General features: G+C 36.6%; 2 protein-coding genes across 2 annotated transcripts; both read left to right on the plus strand.

Moving 5' to 3' along the window:
• The first annotated feature begins 6,197 nt into the window (after positions 1 to 6,197).
• On the plus strand, positions 6,198 to 9,580 carry PABN1 (polyadenylate-binding protein 1). The gene is made up of 6 exons (XM_022050050.2): positions 6,198 to 6,517; positions 6,605 to 6,707; positions 7,172 to 7,242; positions 8,568 to 8,759; positions 8,849 to 8,973; positions 9,439 to 9,580. The coding sequence occupies exons 1-6, from the start codon at positions 6,353 to 6,355 to the stop codon at positions 9,482 to 9,484; spliced, it is 702 nt and encodes a 233-aa protein (XP_021905742.1). The 5' UTR covers positions 6,198 to 6,352; the 3' UTR covers positions 9,485 to 9,580.
• An 842-nt stretch (positions 9,581 to 10,422) lies between these two features.
• Positions 10,423 to 21,497, plus strand: MED31 (SOH1 family protein). Its single transcript, XM_022049879.2, has 8 exons — positions 10,423 to 10,988; positions 12,720 to 12,772; positions 13,073 to 13,170; positions 15,219 to 15,315; positions 16,789 to 16,867; positions 20,167 to 20,435; positions 20,573 to 20,635; positions 21,314 to 21,497. The coding sequence occupies exons 2-7, from the start codon at positions 12,726 to 12,728 to the stop codon at positions 20,583 to 20,585; spliced, it is 603 nt and encodes a 200-aa protein (XP_021905571.2). The 5' UTR covers positions 10,423 to 10,988; positions 12,720 to 12,725; the 3' UTR covers positions 20,586 to 20,635; positions 21,314 to 21,497.
• The last annotated feature ends 19 nt before the right edge of the window (positions 21,498 to 21,516 follow it).

Consider the following 21,516-nt stretch of genomic DNA (forward strand, 5'->3'; position numbering starts at 1 on the left):
TTAAGGAAATTCGCAGTTTCCTAGGGATGGCGGGTTATTACCGCCGGTTTGTCGAAGGGTTCTCCAGTCTAGCGGCCCCTCTAACTCGACTCACAAAGAAGAATGCAAAGTTTGATTGGAATGAGAACTGCGAAAGGAGTTTTTCAGAATTGAAGAAGCGACTGACTACTGCACCCGTGCTGGCTCTACCGAGCGGATCAGGAGGGTATACGGTTTATAGTGATGCCTCCTATCTGGGCCTGGGTTGTGTCCTGATGCAGCATGGAAAGGTTATAGCATATGGGTCTAGACAGCTAAAGAATCATGAGAAGAACTATCCTACCCATGACTTGGAGCTTGCCGCAATCATACACGCCTTGAAAATCTGGCGCCATTATTTGTATGGAGAGACCTTTCAGATCTACACCGATCATAAGAGTTTGAAGCACATCTTCACTCAGAAGGATCTCAACATGCGTCAGAGAAGGTGGATGGAACTCCTCAAGGACTATGATTGTGACATCCTATACCATCCAGGTAAGGGCAACGTAGTAGCCGATGCCCTCAGTAGGAAGAGTGCAGGCACCCTAGCCCATCTGATGGTTTCGGAATGCAGGTCCATTGGGGCTACGCAGCAGGTTCGACTGCAAGATCTGAAGAGGGCCACATGTTTGAGCCACCTAGCAGTCCAACCCGAGTTAATCCAAAGAATAAAGGAAGCCCAGTCAATCGACCCCGCCCTAGTAAACCGCAAGAAGGATGCAGAACAGGGAGTGAACTCAGAATTTCAGATTTCTGCCGACGGATTGATTCGTTTCAAGGACAGAATGTGTGTCCCAGACGACAATGAATTAAAAAGAGACATCATGACAGAGTCCCATAGTTCAAGATTCGCCATGCATCCAGGAAGTACAAAAATGTACCAAACTATGCGACCCCGATTCTGGTGGAATGGGATGAAGAGAGATATAGCCGACTTCGTATCTAAGTGCTTGGTATGTCAGCAGGTCAAAGCAGAACATCAACGCCCAGGGGGGTTGCTTCAGCCCTTACCGATTCCAGAATGGAAGTGGGAACTCATCACCATGGACTTCGTATCGGGACTACCCAAGGCACGATCGGGACACGATGCCATATGGGTAATTGTTGACCGACTCACTAAGTCTTCCCACTTCCTGGCCATCAGAATGACTGATTCGTTGGACAAGTTGGCAAGAATGTATGTCCGGGAAATAGTCAGACTGCATGGGGTCCCAGTAACAGTGGTATCCGACAGGGATCCCAGATTCACTTCTCGGTTTTGGAATAGTTTCCAGCAAGCTATGGGAACAAAGCTGTCCCTCAGTACTGCCTTCCACCCCCAAACCGATGGACAATCAGAGAGGACAATCCGTACGCTGGAGGATATGCTCCGAGCTTGTGTCCTTGACTCCGGAGGCCATTGGGACGACCATCTACCCCTGATAGAGTTTGCCTACAACAACAGTTACCAAGCAAGCATCGGCATGGCCCCATACGAGGCGCTATACGGGCGTCCGTGCAGGTCACCGATTTGTTGGGAGGAAGTGGGCGATAGAAGATTGTTTGGCCCGGATTTAGTGGAAGAAACCACGTCCAAGATAGTTAAGATCAAGAAGAACATCCAGACAGCTCAGAGTAGGCAAAAGAGCTATGCTGATACCCGGAGGAGAGACCTGGCCTTTGAGAAAGGTGACCGTGTGTTTCTTAAAGTCACCCCCTTCAAGGGAATCAGTAGGTTCGGCAGAAGGGGAAAATTAAACCCCAGATACATTGGACCCTTTGAAATCTTAGACAAGATTGGTACCACTGCCTACAGACTTGCACTGCCCCCTGAGCTCTCCCGGGTTCACAATGTGTTTCATGTATCTATGCTGCGCAAGTACAATCCGGACCCTTCTCATGTCGTGGATCATGAACCGCTTTCACTCCGAGAGGACTTGTCTTATGAAGAAGTACCGGTCAGTATCACGGACCGAGAAAGCAGAATACTCCGTAACCGGGAAATATCATTTGTAAAAGTCTTGTGGCAGAACCACACGCCTAGGGAGGCGACTTGGGAGCTGGAATCAGAATTTAGGGCCCAATATCCTCATCTGTTTGATCAAGAGTAATGAGGCAAATTTGGGGACCAAATTTCTTTATGGGGGGGAGAGTTGTAGCACCCGGAAAGGAGGAGGAAAAAAAAAAAAAAAAAAAAAAAGGGGGGGGCCACGTCAGCAGCCACGTCAGCAGGCCCGGTCAGCAGTCCCGGCCAACCAGGGCCTGCCACGTGGCAAGATCGCGTCACTCCGAAAGGAGCCACGTTGGCGATCCGCGTGGGTGCGATCCGACGGCCCAGATCAATCACGCGATCGGACGGCCCAGATTCAAACGCACGGACGGCCCAGATTAAAACGAAATGAACAGCTGTGATCAAAAGGCAAGGGGTTATAAATAGAACCTCCACACCAGACCAAAAACCCTAGCCGCCAGCCGCTCGCCGGAGAAGACGAACCAGAGGCCGACCGCCGCCACCCGCCGCCACTCGCCGCCGCACCGGGGAAATTTCCGACCGCCGATTGAGGTAAATTTCATACCCCCGACTCGTTTTTCCCCGCTGATTCCTCCTATGGCCAAATCGAGGCCGAAATCCCGGCCAAACGGCCGGAATACGCGGCCGAAGCCCAGCGGCGCCGCCGCGCCCCCTCTCGGTTTTTGCCTCCGACGAGGCCCTTCCCGGCCTCCGTTCGATGCAATTTTTATATCACCGTGATCACCATTCTTTTCTCTACAGGTTGACTGGAGCCGAATCACCAAAACACGAACCTCGCCGGAGAGCCGCTGCACCCGAGAGCGCCGCCGCCGGTAAGCTCCGTTTTTCCGTGATTTTTTGGCCCCCCGAGGGCCCTAGGGTTGTTTTCTGACAAGGACCAATGCGAGTGTGGCCGAATTCGGCCGAAAACGGCCGAAAACAGTCAACCCGAGGCGATTCGCCGCCGCCAGCGGCGGCGCCGTCGCCGGAGCACGGCGGAGCCGCCGTGCCGGAGTTGCGATTTGGTCCGAAAGGGGCCCTGGGCCTAATTTGGATTTTTTTGGAACACGTGCAGGTACTGTTAGTGTGTTTCAGTTCCCCGGGAAAAATTCAGGGAAAATTAGGGACGGCCTGCAGGCGCACTGTGAATCGTATTCGGATCTCGAAAACAAGTAAGGACCCCTCACCCTATTTCCTATCACGGTATTAAAGTTCAAAATGATAAAACGGTATTTCTTGAATTAACGCATGTGTGAAATTGCTTAAGGTTGCTAATGGAGCCCGAGTCTAGTGTGATTGGTGATTTACTGTTATTTGGCCTGTTTACAGCTTTAAATGCAAAATGAGGTTTGATGTGTTCATTTTACAGATTTGTGTGCATGTACTACGTTTTTATTAATTATGGGTTGAATGACTGAAAAACTGATACTGTATGTTGTCTGTTTGGTATGAAGTACGATTTGCTTGTTTAAATGTGAATTGATGATGCTGATTGAGGAAAAGGAAAATGAAAGATTGTGTAGACTGATAATTGTATTATGGGGGTCAGCCTGACTAGATATCCTGGGAGATGGTGGACGGACCGGGTCCGTAGGGAACCCTACCGGGATTGTGGTCTCACATGCCGGACGGGGTATGGAGATCTTATAGTTTTGGCGCCCATACCGGACGGGGTATTGAGGTTTATGGTTTTGGCGCCCATACCGGACGGGGTATGGGGACGGCCCGTTTCACCCTCATACCGAACGGGGTATTGAGGTTCATGGTTTTGGCGCCCATACCGGACGGGGTATGGGGACGGCCCTGGAAACTGATTATGAATGTTAAAGGTTAACGGGTAGCGGAGCCCCTATGGACCCCCACGGATACTAGTAGGCTGGTAAATGAAAAAAAAAAAAGATATGTTGTACAATGATTGAATTACAAGAGGCGTGATAAGTGTTATGTTTTACAGCTTAGATTATTCAATGATTATGATAATGTTATTGTTTTTCTCATATTGTTTTCATAAATTCCACCAAGGTAAGTGGATGGTAAAGGTTTTCATGTAAATAAACGAGTTTGTTGTAAATTATGCTCCATTGGTCTTTTTGTGTTTTTCTACCCACCTTTATCTCCGTGACGGTGAGATATCGTGATGTTCTTACTGGGCTAGTGTAGCTCACTCATTAATTAACCATTTCAGATCAGGAAGACATGGTTCCCGAGCCCGTTCCGCAGGAGGACGACGAAGGGGATGCCTAGAGACTCTGTAGTCATATGCATAGTTTATTTTCGAGTTTTCTTTCTTAGTTAGTTTAACCTTTTATATTTTAAGTACGTTTTTGGTTTTTCGTGTAAGGGATGTTAACTGAAATTTTGATCTCGCTTCCGCATTCGATATATTTAAATACTCATTTCTTTTTAATATTTTCCGGGGCTGTTACAGAGTGAATTTGGACCGTTCATCGCGTTTAATTGCGACCGTCTAATCGGGTCTGAATGGGGGAACGGATCCGAACCGTCCACGCATGTGGGAACAAATGTGGACTGTTCAATCGCAGGCATACGGATCGCCAGCGTGACATCCCCCCTAGTACCATGTCAGCGTGTCTTACCACGTGGCGCGCTACGGTTCGTCGGGACTACTGACTAAGCGTTCTACGTGGCATATTATTCTTAAATTATATTTTGACTAATAGTTTTCAATTTTTCTTTCAAAAATACCTCTAAAACCCTAATTTTCACCAATTTTCCCTAAAATTATTTTCAATTTCATCATCCACGTATTTTTTTTCATAATTTTAAATTAAATAATAATTTATAAAATTAAAAATTAAATTTTATACATAAAATTTAAATTTTACAAATGAATTTCGGGTATTACAATTTTATAATATGTAATATAATTTTATCATTACTAATCATCATTATGAACTATTATAGATTTATGTATAATTTTTTTACTGTATTTTAATTTGAAGCTTTCACAACTAGAATCGTAACATATAAATTATATCCACAATATATAATAAAAACTGTATTTATTAATAAAAAAGATACATTAATATTATTTGAATTAAAACATGTGTTTAATAAAAAAATAAATAAATATAAGATTTTATTATTAAATAATTAAATATATTAAAAAAAGTAAATTAAATTTTAAAAGACAATATTTGAATGTTAATATTGGTAAAAGACTAATAACAACTTCGGTTTCTATTTTCAGAAGTAAATAATATATAGAAAAAAAAAGAAAGAGTAAGAAAGGTAAAATGTGAAAAGTCATATGTTAACATGTTGATTTAATATATGGAATGAAACGTTACCATTCCCGGTTGGTATATTATTATTTTTTTAGTAAAGTCTTTCAAATCATATATGACATATTTGCAAATAAGTGAATTTATTTATTATAAAACATGAATTAACCAATCAAAAAATTTGAATTGACTTACTAACACACTTAACATTTATATCTTATATTATATATGATTTAAATTATATATATATAAGTAAGTTAAAGAGATGAATTGAGATTAAATTATTTGACTATTACTGTATTTTTAAATATTTTTTAATAAATACAAACAAATTTATCTTATAAATAATATAAATATATTAAATTAAATATAAACTCACATATCAAATAAATGAATTTTGTTAAATTTTGCTATTCTTAACAAAGAGTTATGAAGAAAAAAATATGTTAAGATTATTGAAATTATATTTTAAAATAGAACAAGTAATTGTCGTTATTTAGCTATCTTTATTTTGTATAAAGGTAGAATTTCTTTTTTAAGCGAGATTGATTCAATAGATACTCGACATAACTTCAGTAGTAGTCTGAACTTCAAGTAGGGTTTGCTTAGTTATAAACTACTTGTTAAAAAAAAAAATTAATTAGAGAAAATTATTTTAAAGTTTTATTTTATTGAAAATTAAAATACTTTAAATTATTTTAATAACAAGAAATTACAAATTTAATTATTTTATGACCAAAAAAATTTAATTTGTTGACTACGTAAAGTTCAAATAAAAAATTTATGTTTAATGGGTCTCTAAAAATATTATTAAAGGGTAAAAGAACTATTATTTATTTTTTATTTTTTAAAGGAGAAGGTAAAATCCAAAAGTGCCTCTAGTGAATTTCTTTTAGTCAGTCTAGTGTGCGTATAAATTTCAGCCAAAGAGGAAAATCCTTAGTCGCAATCGCCAATCCCTAGCCCTTCGCAGCACCTCCTCAACATCAACTCGAGCACCGTCAGAGCTTCAAAAACCCCAAATCTGAATCAGACCAGACAAGTAGAAAAGGCGGATCGATCGAGATAGAGAAAGAAGAAGTAAAGATAGGAAGAGATGGACCAACACGAAGAGCAAGAGCACGAAGTGTACGGAGGCGAGATCCCGGACGAAGGAGAGATGGACGCTGATCTGGATATGTCTGCTGTGGCCGAAGACTACGAGGAACACGACCATGAACACGAGCACGACCATGGACATGATCCCAACTCTAGCTCAAAGGTCTCCTTTCTTTAAGCTCCATGTTCTCTTTCCCGTTTGGGGTTTTATCTAATTTTCCTATTATTTTTTCTTTGTTTTGTTTCTCAGGAGTTGGAGGACATGAAGAAACGTCTCAAACAGATCGAGGAGGAAGCTGGTGCTCTCCGCGAGATGCAGGCCAAAGTTGAGAAGGAGATGGGCGCTGTTCAAGGTTTTTTTCTTTTGTTTTTCCTATTTGTGATTTCTTAGTGGAATGAAATTCTTCTGACCTTAATATTTATTTCTGTTGGTGCTGTATAACAAAAATCAGATTTAGGGTTGTTTTTCTTGTGTTTTGATTGCGGCAGAGTTGTATCAATCAATTTATTGTAAAACTTGATTTTCCTTTTTTTTGTTTCTGTGAATTATCTTATCGTCCTTTTTGGATGATGGAAAGAAAATTTCTGGTTACTTGCATAATGCAGGCGTTGCTTGGTTTTTAACTAACTTGGTAGTGCTCTACGTAGATATTGACATTAGATACATATAGGTAGTTGTTGTCTTAAGCTTTATGCATGATATTTTTTGTTGCATATCTTAAATATCACGGCAAGTTTTCAAGCTCTACGAATGGTTCTTAGTGTAGTTAATTTGACTGGTGTTTTTTTTCCATCTTTTTCTTGAATGCATATGAAGATACCTCCAGTGGTTCAGCAACTATGGCAGAAAAAGAGGAAGTGGATTCTCGATCCATTTATGTTGGTAATGTGAGGTTTTACAATCTTTTCCGGTGCTTTTTACTTTTTACAACATAACGCTCGTATTATCGATTTGATTTTCATAATTTATATGGCTCTTATTTCCACTTTGAGACATAGCTGTCTGATGAGTAACGTAACCTAGGAACTGTCGTGGAGTGTGACCTACACTGTTTCAGTTTGTTGGTTAGCGGTTCTTATAGTAATTTGTTTCGTAGCATTAAATCTGTCTATACAAACTCTTGCACAATTTTGTGATTGGTTTGATTTCATCCCTTTGATAATCAAATAAATAAGGTAATATTTGTATGATAATCATAGGAATGGTTTATAAAAAAAATAGTGGAATACCCTATTGATATGTATCATAACAGAATGAAAATAGGAATTGTTGTCTTAGGAAATTCTGCTAGAGAGGAAAACAAACTAATTTATTGAATAATTTATAAAGAATCACTAATAAGATCCTAAGTAAATAAGAAATAATAAAAGGATACCGTTAATAAGTCCTTAGGTATCAGTGCCAAAATAAACTAAGTAGCTTAATAACACATAATTACAATTATATAAATATCTCGTAGTAATGAAATATCTTCACTTTAGGATCTTCTTGTTATACATTTCACGAAAAATTGATCCCACATTTTGAAATGTCGAAGTAGAAAGAAGATAGATATTGAACTTACCTTTTGAAAAATTAATTAATTGAATAACTTATAAAAGAGAATAACTAAATAAGTTAGGAAATTTAAACTCGTACTACTAGTAAGCATAGATATACTAGTTCCTATATGAGGTAAATGCTTAAATAATATGTAAGCATTTTAATAATATAAATGTTACTTAGTTTTGAAATATATCCATAGGATCTTCACATTCTCCGTCAGTCAATTAGGATGCATCTCTCAGAATACTCAGGCCCCTTCTGGGAAATAATTATAATGGCATACTATTAATATTTTTAATTACTATTGGGGAAGCTAAACCTTGTGTACGAGTAATTTATATATGCTTTGAGCCCAAGGTGTAACTCAAGGTGTAAAGAGTCTCATTCTTGCCCACTAGGAGGTCACAGGTTCAAACCATTATGTGGTACTGGTCCATGCTTCTAGTTACCAAGGGGAAGGGAAATTTCTGCTATTGCAATATGGTTTGCCCTCTGGGCAGTAGTTATAATTTAAATAAGATATTTTATAGCTTGTGGGAGTTTTTATGGCGGTGCTGAAAAAGATTTTACTATGTCTATTGTTTGTATACTAGTAGCGAGTCTCTGAACAGTTTTAGACTTCAAAAGAATATGGAGTTCTTATCCTATTTATATTTTGTTACTTCAGGTTGACTATTCATGCACTCCCGAGGAAGTTCAGCAGCATTTCCAATCCTGTGGAACTGTAAACAGGGTGACAATTTTGACTGATAAATTTGGCCAGCCAAAGGGATTTGCTTATGTCGAGTTTGTTGAACTTGATGCTGTCCAGAATGCCCTGTTATTGAATGAATCTGAATTGCATGGTCGACAGTTGAAGGTATGTGGATTTTTTAATTGTATTGTGATAATTAGCGGGTAACTTATAGTTGCAAATTATATTTGCTTGTTTATTTGGGTCATCTGCAGGTCTCTGCAAAGCGAACAAACATTCCAGGGATGAAACAATATCGAGGAAGACGGCCCAATCCATTTTTTAGAACCCCAAGGGCATTCATGCCGTCTCCTCCTTTTTATCCTTCATATGGCTATGGGTAAGTAGAGCAGTCTATTACCGCATAACAAAAGGAATCTAACATCAATTGTCTCTTTCTTCCAAAACATTTTAGCTTTTCATTTCATCAATAATGATGTAAGCTTAGTAAATCAGAAGTAATAGAAAGTTAGCAGAAAATAATTATTTCTTATAATAACCAATGTACCAGCTTTGTTGTCTGCTGTATGATACATCACGTAATAAACCATCGGCTTTGTTAGTTTGCGTGATACTTAATGTCTTTGCCAACTTGGTTTTGTAAATATCTTGTTTAAACTTTATTAAAAGATGCAACATCATGTGATTTTTCTTCAGCTGACATTGGTAACACGGTCAACACCATCAATATGATATCATTAGTTGTTTTAACTTTGTCATTGCTTCCTTGCCCTCCTTGATCCATGCATAAAGAAGAAACTATTTGGTATTCATGTTACTGAACTTAGTGAGTGTGGGCATGCAGGAGGGTTCCCAGGTTTAGGCGTCCCATGCGATACAGGCCATACTAATGGAGCTTGATTAGTAGCAGCTGCAATTGTGAGAAGGCACCGGTTCTTGATGGTTTATGGTGTGACCGCAGTTGTTGCTTCTGTAATCTGTAGGGAGAGGGAAAACCTCATATTGTATTTGCATGCCAAAGGCCTGCTAAAATAATTGATGTTGCGTTCGTTTTCGATCGCCCAGAGGCGAGGCAGTTATGCAAATGTTGTAGCAGATAGGATTTATAGTTATGGATTCTTGTCTGATATTTTTGGTTTTGCATGGTTTAAAAGTATTGGATAATTTTAATTTAAGGGATGTTTTATGATATAGAATTTAGATAAGAGTTCTTTTTACAGTATATCTTTTTCCCCGTTAACGAGATGCCCTAATTTAATGTTGAACAAATGTTTTTATTATTATAATGAGATTATTACTCATTGTAAGCTAAATATTTTGATATATTAATTTGTATATATACGGGAATACATATTTTCTAAAACAAATTCAACAAATGCCCTAATGTTTGTGTTCAACAAATATTCTTATCGTAATCAGATCATACTAAATTAGTGTTGATTACGGGCTAGGTATTTTGAAATGTTATTAAGTTTCAAGTGTATTCTATAAAATAATCAAAACAATGAAACTATCAAGCAAAAAAAAGTAGTTCAAATCCCCCTGTGGCAAGAACTGAGACGATTATTCTCTGTGTTAATGAAGAAATTCTCAAACAAAATACGCATTTTGTATGAATAGATGGGGTGTGTTTTCGGTCAGAGTTTTGTTCTTGGCTTTTATAAAATTAATTTCACTTTTTTATGATACGAAAGCTTTCACGTACATATAAATCACAAAATAAAATATTAAATAATATTTTCACTCCAAAAAAAAAACGTAAATAATATTAGTATCGTAATACCTTAGATTTGTTTCCAATTTTCACTCGTACTATATAAGTAGACCCAAAAAATAGGTATTGATTTTATTTTCGAACAATTTGTGTCTAGAATTAGGTTCGTGCAATTGAAAGAAACATCACGCCAGAGAGCTCAAAAGATTCTTCTTTACACTTAACAAGCGACGCGCCTGAGAGAAGCCTCCGAAGAGAAGGATGTTGAGAGGCCCGAGGATGTTCTGTTTTGCCTACGAAGAGAGGAAGTCTGATATCTGAAAGGAGAAAGCTATCGCGGGGAAAAGGAAAACCGAGAGCAGCAAAAAGAGAGGAAGGCATCTGCGCAGCGAAGTGAAAAAATGACAACCGACCGAAGGAATTTGAGGGGAATGTTCTTCCTTTGAGAGTCGACAGAAAAAAAAAAAACGAGATAGAGAGAGAGAGCGTGTGCGCGTAGTGGAGCTTTTTGCTGAAATATGCAGAAGGGGAAATTAGGGCATAGAGCAATCTTTTAAAAGGTTTTATTGGTCGAAGTTCAGAAGAGGTAAGAAAGGTTTCTGCTAGGGATTACTTCTGTGTTCGTGAAGGGAACGGCTCGGTGTCCATTTGCTTTCAAGGCTTTAGTTCTGTTCCTTCAGGTATCTATGCGTTAATATTACAATTGGAATTTTAGAAAATGTAATTGATTTCCTGGTGATTATATGTTCTCAAGTTTCATGAGTAGGGAACAGCATTGAATGAGTTTCGAACATGCCTGATGCCTGATACTTCAATTGCTTTGCTGCTTCTAGTTATGGTTCTTTCGTTATCTACTTCTTGTAATGTAATTGAATGAGTCGATCAATAACGATTAAGGTTATGGAGCGGGTTTTAGTAGGGCTTCTGATAGAAATATAGGACTGACTTCTAATACGAATTAGAGAGCTGGGAGTCAAGAAAGACGGAGGGTAATTTTATTAATGAAAACACTGAAGTTATAAGATGAACTTTTGTTCTAGGCTTGCGGGGTTCATCGATATGATGTGATTATGTTGATCTTTTACAATTGGCGTTCTGCTTGGTGGTAACTCTCGGACTCAGTTTTTTTGGTACCCAGTGGCGAGTTGGGTCTCTAGGAGTTTTTAGTATTGGAACGGTGGTGTGATCTCTCCAAGTGGTACTGTAGTCCTTATCTCTTGCTGTTTAGCATTTCTAAGGGGGTGCTTGTTGAGGTAGAGATGATAATAGGGAATTTCTTATGGTCTGAGAGGGAAATTTTTCAAGAGACAATTTAGTATGCTGGGATATGTTTTGTCTTCCCAGGCAAATGGTGGTTTAGCCATTGCGAATTTCTCATCTAAAAAACCTGCCTTTATTGGTTAAGTGAATCTAGTTTTTTCCTTCAAAATATTTTTCTTTATTGCATGAGGTGATAAAGAGTAAGTACGAATTCTGAGATGACGAAAAAACAGTGAGCCATTGGATCTGGAAGGATCCATTTCAACTCTTTTAATGATTTTTGAAGAAAATCTCAAGTCAGGCAGGATGGGATCAGGCTAATTTTCTTTGTGTGCCAGATTGAGTTTTGGTTTTCTTGGATGAAAGAAGAAGATTGGATTGAGTCTAGTTTTATAAATAAAAAATTCGTTTGAACTCGACCTGATTATATATGAAAGATATTTTAAAAAATGCAATTGGAGATATAAAACTAAGAAAATAAAAACCTGAACACATCACTCCATCTCAACTCTCAAGTCTCACTGTCTCTCTCCCCTTTTGTCGATGTCTCTTCTCTCAAACTTTCCACCACTTTACTCTCCAACTCCATCTCTTTTTCAGTTCTTCCTTTTCTGCCGTTCTGCCCATTGTTGGTGACACCCTCCTTCTTTCAGTAGCAGCTCCCCCCTGCAAGTGGCACTGCAGCAAGGGTCTCACTCTCCTTCCTTTATTCTGTCTCTGAAACCGTCTCCAGCTACCAACTATAACCTTCTCTTCTTCAATTCATCCTCTTCCACCCATTATTGACGAGTCCCAGCATTCCTTTATTTTAATCTTTATGGGTGTTACAACACCAGGATTTGTGAAAGCACATGTTATCTTGCCACAGTCTCTCTCATTTTAGTGTGGGGATTATATAAGTATGTACATGTATATAAGAGCAAATTTTTCACTTGATCACTTATCCAGATTATACTTTCTTCTTTAATAAAGTTATGCCTATGTTTGCAGTGTTACTTAATTAAGTGTTTATAATTTCTGTATATATAAAACGACACGTATTATATGTCTGCTTGAAAACTGTTGGTATTTAATTTACTGCATCTCTAGAGTAGCTCTCTCTTATATGCATGATTATATTTCTTTTTCTTATTATTCCTTTTTTCTTGAAGGATTTAATGGCATCCAGTAAAGAAAGTGATGACGCGATTACAAATACTTCCTCGTAAGCTCCTGTTATTTTCTCCATTTGATTTTTTTTTTAAATTTACAATTTTGCATTATAGTTTTTTTTTTTAATTAATGCTCTCAATATATCTCGATTATCTCTATTTGGTTGCTGGAGAATAAAACAGAAGAGAACAAAGATTTTTTAATTGGAATGGAGAAACTTTTTGTTCTTTTATGAGTTTTTTAGTTCTTATATGCAAATTACTTGTTTATTTCTCACCATTTTTCTGTAGTTCATAATGATCTTATTCAGTTTAGCTTTAATTTTATTAAGAAATTATGAGATGATTTTCAGACCAAAGAACATATACAAGGATCCAGATGATGGGCGGCAGCGGTTTTTACTTGAGTTGGAATTTGTTCAGTGTCTCGGCAATCCTACCTACATCCACTGTAAGTTTATAGTAGAAACTTGCTGTGATTCTGCATGAAGTACTTTTCTCATTAGATCATTTACTGCAGTATGGGATAGAAATTTTTGCATCATCATGGAACATAAATTAGATGGGTAAAAATATGTTCCCAAGTCCTCTCCAAAAAAAAAAAAAAAAAAAAAAACTTTTAGAAGCTTTTGATGCTTAATTCCTTGCTCTCACCTTGGAATCTGAGTAACAATTAAAAAGGGTTGGGGATTAGGGAGCTCTGCATTTCTTGTTATTTCTTCAGGAATTTGAGGATAGTTATGGGAAATGTGGTTCTCTTATTGATGATTTATTCATTTAAAGAATGGAAAGAGCTTTAGTTTAAATTCTAACTTTTGTCACTGTTTTCAATGATTCAAGAGTTGTTCTTGTGGATTTCATCTAAATCTTGTGGTTTAGAGTAAAGTGCAATGATATTTTAAAATGAGATTTCAAGATCCTTTGGCCTGTAAGTGTTTAGGAATTTGGTGTTTATTCTTGGGATTTGTCAGAGTCTTAGACAACAACACTGAAGTTAGAAATTCTTTCCTTGACAAAAAATATATGAAGAAATGTCAAACAGCACCCAATATTCTGGGTTGCTAATCAATTAACAGTAAATATAAGAAGAAACGTCCGACAGCACCTAATATTTTGGATTGTTAATCAATTAACATCTTGTATTTTCAACTGTGACCTCAAACTTTTAGAAATAATCAAATAACACCATTTGTTAAAATATGGTTGTTTTAACAAATTATAAATAATACTGTTGTCAACTTATATTTTGTTATTTTATTTACACTTAACCTAATGATACTTCCATTTCAACAAAGTGTAAAAGTTGCATCTGAACTGAACCTAATCTAACTATTGCATTGAAATCGAAAAGCCTGAAAATACCAGCACACTGTGTTTCTAAAGAAACAAAAATCAAAAGGAAATCTTTTTCTTTAATAAAAAACAAAAATGAAACAGAGGGGGAAAACCACCAGCGGCTTCACTGCTCTCCCCCACCCCTCCCACCCTCTCAGGTACCATCTGTATCATGCTTCTGTTGAGTTGTGGCTTACAGAAGATTTCTGGTATGCTGTTCTGGGCCTAGGCAGCTTTTTGTTATAAGGGGCATATTCTTATAAAAATTGGATTTCCCACTTGCTATATATAGAGGAAACTGTAGTTGTAAGAGTGCTGCTTCAATAGCGAAAAGTTTTTGTAGTTGGCTCCATGGAGTAGGCATATCACAGACTTGTGAAAAAATTATTTGTATTCTTTCTTGCTCTTTTGCTTTTATTTTGATGTGTGTGTTGTGTGGTTGTTATAACAATAACTTACTCTCTTCATATGTTGGCATCACTAAACACTGGAAATTTTTATGTAAAACAAAAAAAAAACTAAACACCGGAAATTCTTTTTTGAAAAGATAGAGAGAGAGAGCCGGGTGTTTGAAAAGCAGGGAGAATGTGATTTTCGGAAGGATTGGTTTTGGTTACATGTAACAAAATTTATAAATCAATCAAACAAACTATATAATATGGCAATATCCTTTTTAGTCCTGTTAAAATTGACCAAAATTGAACAGATGGTGAAATACCAAAGCTTATGGTTTATATATTCACAATTGAACATAGAGGGTGTTAATTGATAAACAACCCAACTTTTTCTTGTTCCTTTGCAAAAATAAATAAGTAAACAGTCTGTGTTTCTTTGGCATTTCCAACTCTTAATTCACTAAGATCATGTTGAAGTTTTAGGCGATGAGGAAGAATTGATGTATTCCTAGCTTGATTTTATGACAGCTTCTCAAATTAACATGACCAATATATACTTCTATGCTTACATCTCTATGTGTGTATACATGCAGACTCTACGTATGTAACTTGAGCAAATTTCTTAGTCAGTAAACTGCTTTTTTAATCAGTGTTCCTCTTCTTTGGTCTTCTTCTCTTTCACCGCGTCCATATTCCTGATAAGTTCAATTTAGTGGTGTTCTGATTACAAATTATTTCTTGAATCTTGGCCCTTAAATTTTTAATGCAGATCTGGCTCAGAATCGTTATTTCGAAGATGAAGCTTTCATTGGCTACTTGAAATACCTCCAATACTGGCAACGGCCAGAATACATAAAATTTATAATGTAAGTCTTTGAGGAAGTTATGACAATGTCTTGCATAACCGAATATTAGCCTTTGCTACAAGACATGGCAGGTTTATAGTAAATGAAGCTTGATATTTTAATTTTTAAAAAAGATAATAATTGGTTAATTAGTACTAGTAAAAATATTCAAGATTGAGACATTCAAGAGCAAGTAGTTCCATCTTAGTGCCCTATTTTAACTTCTAGCTTGAGATTTTTTGTCATCTTCTTTTTATTATCATAGAGCACAACATCTAACTTTGGATCACAAATGTTGGCATGCACGTCAAGTGTCAAAGTAACATATTTAACCTTACCAGTGCCCTATCTTGTTGAGCAAGTGCTGCTTTGGAGTTGAAGAGTTCGATTGACAACCTTACATGGAGTTTTTGTCTTGTTTTGGTGATTGTGGCACCATTGCTGGAATATGACATGATGAATGACCTTGAGAAATTTATCTATCATTTTCTTAGAGAACGGAAAAGGTGACTTGGTGTGCAACCAATTATTGGAATGGGGGTAGTGTAGAAAGGAGTAAGGAGATTGTCGGGTGCAAGGAACAGGAGGTGGAAAGTCTTGATATTTTGGGCGCTTTTAGGATGTTCTTATTATGTCAAAATTGGAGGATGGTGAACTTAGAAATCTTCTGTTTTGGGTGAACTGGGAAATATTTTGGAAATCTCTTGTAAGATGGTTGTGATCAATTAACCAATTGAGAGACATAGCTTCTGACTATGTCTTAAAAAGTGGTGTTTCCTAGAGTTCCCCTTTTTACTTGGGGAGGTTATTTGGGGAGAATCTTAACCATTGATAGTTTGAGGACAAGTAAAAATTCTGGTGAACCAGTGTTATTTTTGTAAACAAGATGCCACATCCATTATTTTTTTTTGAGATAAAAAGTGTAGTATTATAAGTACCAGGGGGTAGGACCCATGTACAAAAAACTTAACAAATCAATTAAGAGATCAATGACATTCCCAAAATCTTCCAATCTATAAGTGTCATGATCCAAAATTGAAGAACTAAAAGTGTTAAGCCATCTATTTCTAACCACATCCACTAATTATGTAAATTTTTTATATTCTTGGGCTAGATGCTAAGTCTTAAAAAGCCTTTGGAATTGGTAGCAAGTGTAATGTTTTGTCAATGGTTAGCTGGTTCCAGTTGGTTTTGGTTTAGTGAGCTTAACTGTGTGTTAGTTGTCATTCCTTTGCCCACTTCTTTGCTCTTTTGGAATGACAGTAATAAGAGAGCTTTTGAGGGATTGAGGGTTTGGAAGATAGTCTAGTGAGTACTTCAAACTTTTAGGCAAATAGAGATTTTCTTGTAAAGCAAGAAAACTTTGTAGGATTCATTGACTTTTTGTCTCTTAAGTAGGTGTTTTTATTTGATCTTCTTGTTACCTTGTGAATCAAATATTTTTTTGGTTTGTTTTACTTTTATCTAAGTACTTATCTTATAGGATGGTTACAGGTATCCGCATTGCCTTTTTTTCCTTGAACTTCTTCAGAACCCTACTTTCCGCAATGCCATGGCGCATCCTGGAAACAAGGTCCAATTCTAATGCCTTTGGAGTCTCGTTCAATAACTTTTTTATTTAATATGCCTGTTAAAACGGGAAATTGGAGATGCATAGGAACAAACTACTTTTTTTTATTTAATGTCTTCCAAATTGTTTTTCTTTCCTTGGTCTTCTTTTCAACTGATGAGGAAGTATTGTAGTTTTGACGAGTTCCATTTAATTGAAAGGAGATCTAGGAATGCTCTCACTTTCTAAGTTCAGAAAATTCTCTCCATCTCATTTTCTGGATGATTGCTTGATTGAGTGTTTCTCAGCTACTACAATGCCTTTTCTCCCACCAAGGAATTCTTGGTGATGGAGAAGAAATCTCTTGGTGTAGTTTCAAGAGGTTGAAGTTTAAGACATTCTCAGGATCGTTGAGAATGGTGTTAAGCTGAATTTTTCTTTTCATTTCTTCAACCAGGAAATTAGATGGCTTTTCAAATTTTTTGTGAATTCTTTTGGATATGAGGTCCAACAAATTCTAGAGTAGAGGTCTCACTGGGTAGTCACCTGCAGCTTAAGGAGAAGAATGGAGGGGGCTATCTAAGACTAGTGATCGCTGAAGGCACTGAAATGAATGGCCAATGGAGGATCTTGTTGGCAATTAGCTCAATCTACGACCTAAGTTTAGTATATGGGATGGTAGAGATGACAGCATGCCCATCTTGGTTGGAGAAAGTTTCTAAAGTTTGGTCTATGACCTGTTAGCTATTGGGCCAGATCTTGGTCTTGTCAAGCCAATCTATCTAAATCTGAGTAGAAAACTTCCTCTATCAAGCAAGGTGAAGGAGTTACTGGCTCAAAGAGGTCTTAAAATTGGAAGACTTATATCTAAGCTGCTACTTCTGGTCCTAAGTCTTCAGGGAGCATAGACCTTAATGAAAAAGATGATGGGAAATTGTTTCCTTCCTCTTTGTCATCTTGTAGTCTCAAAAAAAGTTAGAGATTTTGTCACCATGCTGGAATCAATTTGATTGTGTGTTCTTTAATGAAACTTATTTTCTTCTAAGAAAAAAGGGAATTTAAGAGACTTGAGTATTCTCTAAGTTATGGCTGGAGGGCCAAAATGTTGATATGAGAGAATTGCAGCACTTACTATTTTCAATGATGAGATCAAATTATTTCATTGAAAGTGAGAGGTTTCAACAACTAGAGTGAGGGAGCTATAACTAAAGATTTGTCAAAGGAATGGAAAAGGGAGTTGGCTACTTTGAAGAGACGAAGATGGACAAGATGAGGATTATTTGGTCAAGAAGTTTGTGGACTAGTAGGGAGGTGAGTTGGTTTAATCTCATTGTATGGGTGCTTTAGTTGGTATTTTCATTTTGTGAAACTTTGATAATCTTGATACAGTTAAGTGCCTGAAAGGGGCTGTGTCTTTATCTTTTGGATTAGGTGTAAGAACTCCTCTCTCTCATGGATTTTTAGTGGTTTGTACAAGAGAGGTGAAGGTCTTGGGAGACAGCTTTTGTAAAAGGATTTTGAGCTTGTGGTATCTGTCTTGGGTCATTTAGGGTGATTTAGCATGATCCTTGTGTTGTAGGACAAATTAGAGTTAATTTGTCTGCTAAGAATTTGGAAAAAAAAAAAAAAATCTAGATATCGTACCTAGGGGTTCTTAGGCATCAGACCTAAGAATTGATTGAGTCATACAATATATTATGAGAAATTCTGAAAATTATTATTGAATACTTGAATGCTCTAATAAGTGAAATTAGAAAGGTATTTATAATGATTTCTAAGTAATTTTTCCTAAATAAAATTAAACTAAGAAATAATAAATTAGTAGAATTAAGAATATTAATCCTAATGAGAATAAGAAACTAAACTAATAATATTATGAATACTAATCCTAATACAAATAGAAAAATACTACTAAGAATGAAGTCCTAAATTACTAAGATTATAATAGTACTCCTAAATAATATAATAATAGATTCCTAAATAGTATATCTGTTACATTTAATATAATTATAATTTTCAATTATTTAGGAAATTTAGTGCTAGCCCATTCTGCATCACCCTTGTCAGTTTTGGACGGTCTTCAGGGCCTCTCAAACTGTTGTACCAAAGAATTTAGGAATATTTTTGATAGGTTGTACCTCATTAATTTTCCTCTTGTGGATGGGAAATGGACCTTGTCAATTCTTTGAAGGATCTTGGGAATTTTATTAGCAGGTAGCTTTGTAAAGTCCTTGTACGCAGGTTCACTCTTTATATATATATATATAAAGACTTCTTTATTCCACAATATTGATTTTTGATGTTTTAAGATGGTGATAAGCGGTATTTTTTCATTAGTTCAAGCTATTTAGATAGCAATATTACTTGATAGTTAAAATTAATTAAATAAAAATTATTTTATTTATTAATCAGTCTAGATGTGTTTTCATTTATTTAGTTTTTTCATGATAATAATATATACAAATTATTGTGTTAATTTCTTTTTAAATGCTAAATAGAACAATTCAATGCGCCCGAAGCACATATAGAAGGGCGTGTATGCCTGTGTTATATGTAATATTCCCATGTAATTGCACCATCATAACAATTTTTTCTTTGCAAGTGTATGGGGTGTGCATCTATGTAATGTTTTCACATGTAAATGAAACTTCTTGTTTCATTTGATGGCCTGAAGGGATGAAAATTTCATTTTTATCAAGGAGAAATATGTTCTGATGATTCACAAATTAACCTTGAAGAAAGAAGCGGCAGAAACAGATTGTTATTTTTTTTTGGGTGATTGGGGGTGGGGCGGTGTTGTTCAATATCATGGCACATTGATCTTTGCAGAAACCTCAAGACAGAGAGATTGAGGAATAAGTGAGTGTTCTTGTTGCCCTTAGTTTTGATAAAATAACTGAGGATCTCCTGTTTGTAGCTCTTATTCCTCATGCCATTTTTGGACTATTTGAAAGGAAGGAAATAGGAGATTCCAGCATTGTGTCTAATTTTGCTAGCATTAGAGACCATCTGTTCCAGATCTTTAGGAGTTTTTTGTTTGAAGATCAATCTATCCTCTGCGAGGTAGATTTTTTTTTTTTTGAGAGAGAATGTATTTGATGTGGAAGACTTGGAAGAGGTCGTTGATATTTGGTCGAGTCACTACTGTAATTTTCTATTTTGTGTAGTTTTACATTGGTGGCTCTTGCTCTCTAACTTTCTGTTTTATAGTTTTGTACATTGCTGGGACTCTTTGGTTCCTCATAGATGATATTCTACTTCTGCTGAAAAAGAAACATTGATGTGTGTTCTGAACTAAATTGGTGTCACTTGTAATCTCTTAGGAATTGGCACACAGACAGCAGTTCTACTTTTGGAAGAACTACAGAAACAACAGACTGAAACACATTTTGCCGCGGCCTCTTCTTGAACCTACTGGTCCTTCCCCACCCGCAGCGTCTATCCCACCTGTGCCAGCTGCAACTATTGCTATGGCAACTGCTTCTTCTCCAGCTCTTTCTCCAATGCAATATGCAATACCTCCTGGATCTTCTCTTGCAAAGAACGATATGAGAAATACTGGTCCACCTGGAATTGATCGAAGAAAGAGAAAGTATATAATTCTTCAACATATTGATTAATTGGGCAGTTATTTTCATGAAAAATAATTGTTTTTGTTATAAAACATAAATGGCAGTTGCTTGCAAACAAGAAGGAAATGATTCTAATGTATATGTAGTTTGGTTACAGGAAGGAAGGTTGATATTCTTCATATTCTACCATAGAAACAACATTGGACAGACTTCTGCTGAGGTAATCTATGTCTGCCAGCATTGTTTATGAAGTAAAAAAATTGGGTTCCTTGTTTAGAACTGACTTACAGAGTTTTGACGGTGGGATTTAAAGCGAAAATATGTTGAAGGTTAATGTTTTGATTTTTCCCTTTCTTTTGGGATGCCTTCACCATTGGCATCTTTATGTTTCCTTACAGAATTTGTTTCAAAGAAAATACTTCATTGTAGTAACAATCTATAAATGTAGCTCTGTGGATATTATACGACAATAGGGGAAAAAAGTCCCCTGGAAACTTCAGGAATGAAGTACAGGAGTACGGTCTGTCAAGATGATAAAGGCTTATGGTTTAGTTCCTTTTGGCAATTCAAATGCATGTGTACGATGAAAATATTGGGTTGTTAGTTGGTGTTTAATATACCTTGAATACTTACATAGCAGATCCCTGTTTTTGAATGGTTCCTAGTTGTCTATAACCCTTTTTGGCTTCTTTTCTTTTTTCCAGTCAAAAGTACATATCTTAGTTTTACCAGCATACTCGAGGTGTAGGTATAAAGAGGTAGATAAATTATATTTGTGCTGTGGAGATTTTTATTTTTATTGATATTTTGATAAAAAGTTCACCATGTAAATTTTATTGATCAGCTCAGTAAGTAATAGAAATGTAAAATAATTTCTCACAAAGATATAATTTTGCAGGATCACTGGGCATTTGTTCAGCTCTGATTTTGTTGCTTTTGCAATCCTCATTGGTATATCCCTGAGCTCTGCACTACCAACTACTTGGTCGTTTACATTTTGACATGGATGTTGCGCACTAGTTATGTTATTTTCCGGTCAAACATGGGCACTTTTTAATGTGATCAATATGTTTTCATTTTTCCGCCAGTATCTTTATATAT

Source organism: Carica papaya, chromosome 9 (genome assembly GCF_054855325.1).
Source record: "Carica papaya isolate Zhongbai chromosome 9, ASM5485532v1, whole genome shotgun sequence".
NCBI lineage: Eukaryota > Viridiplantae > Streptophyta > Magnoliopsida > Brassicales > Caricaceae > Carica > Carica papaya.

Excerpts from the sequence above, each read along its gene's own strand:
- MED31 (XM_022049879.2), top strand. The coding sequence starts at position 12,726 with ATGGCATCCAGTAAAGAAAGTGATGACGCGATTACAAATACTTCCTC. Across the intron at positions 15,316-16,788 it reads GAATACATAAAATTTATAAT|GTATCCGCATTGCCTTTTTT; the intron begins GTAAGTCTTTGA and ends GGATGGTTACAG. Across the intron at positions 16,868-20,166 it reads TGGCGCATCCTGGAAACAAG|GAATTGGCACACAGACAGCA; the intron begins GTCCAATTCTAA and ends GTAATCTCTTAG.
- PABN1 (XM_022050050.2), top strand. The coding sequence starts at position 6,353 with ATGGACCAACACGAAGAGCAAGAGCACGAAGTGTACGGAGGCGAGATC. Across the intron at positions 7,243-8,567 it reads GATCCATTTATGTTGGTAAT|GTTGACTATTCATGCACTCC; the intron begins GTGAGGTTTTAC and ends TTGTTACTTCAG. Across the intron at positions 8,760-8,848 it reads TGCATGGTCGACAGTTGAAG|GTCTCTGCAAAGCGAACAAA; the intron begins GTATGTGGATTT and ends GGTCATCTGCAG.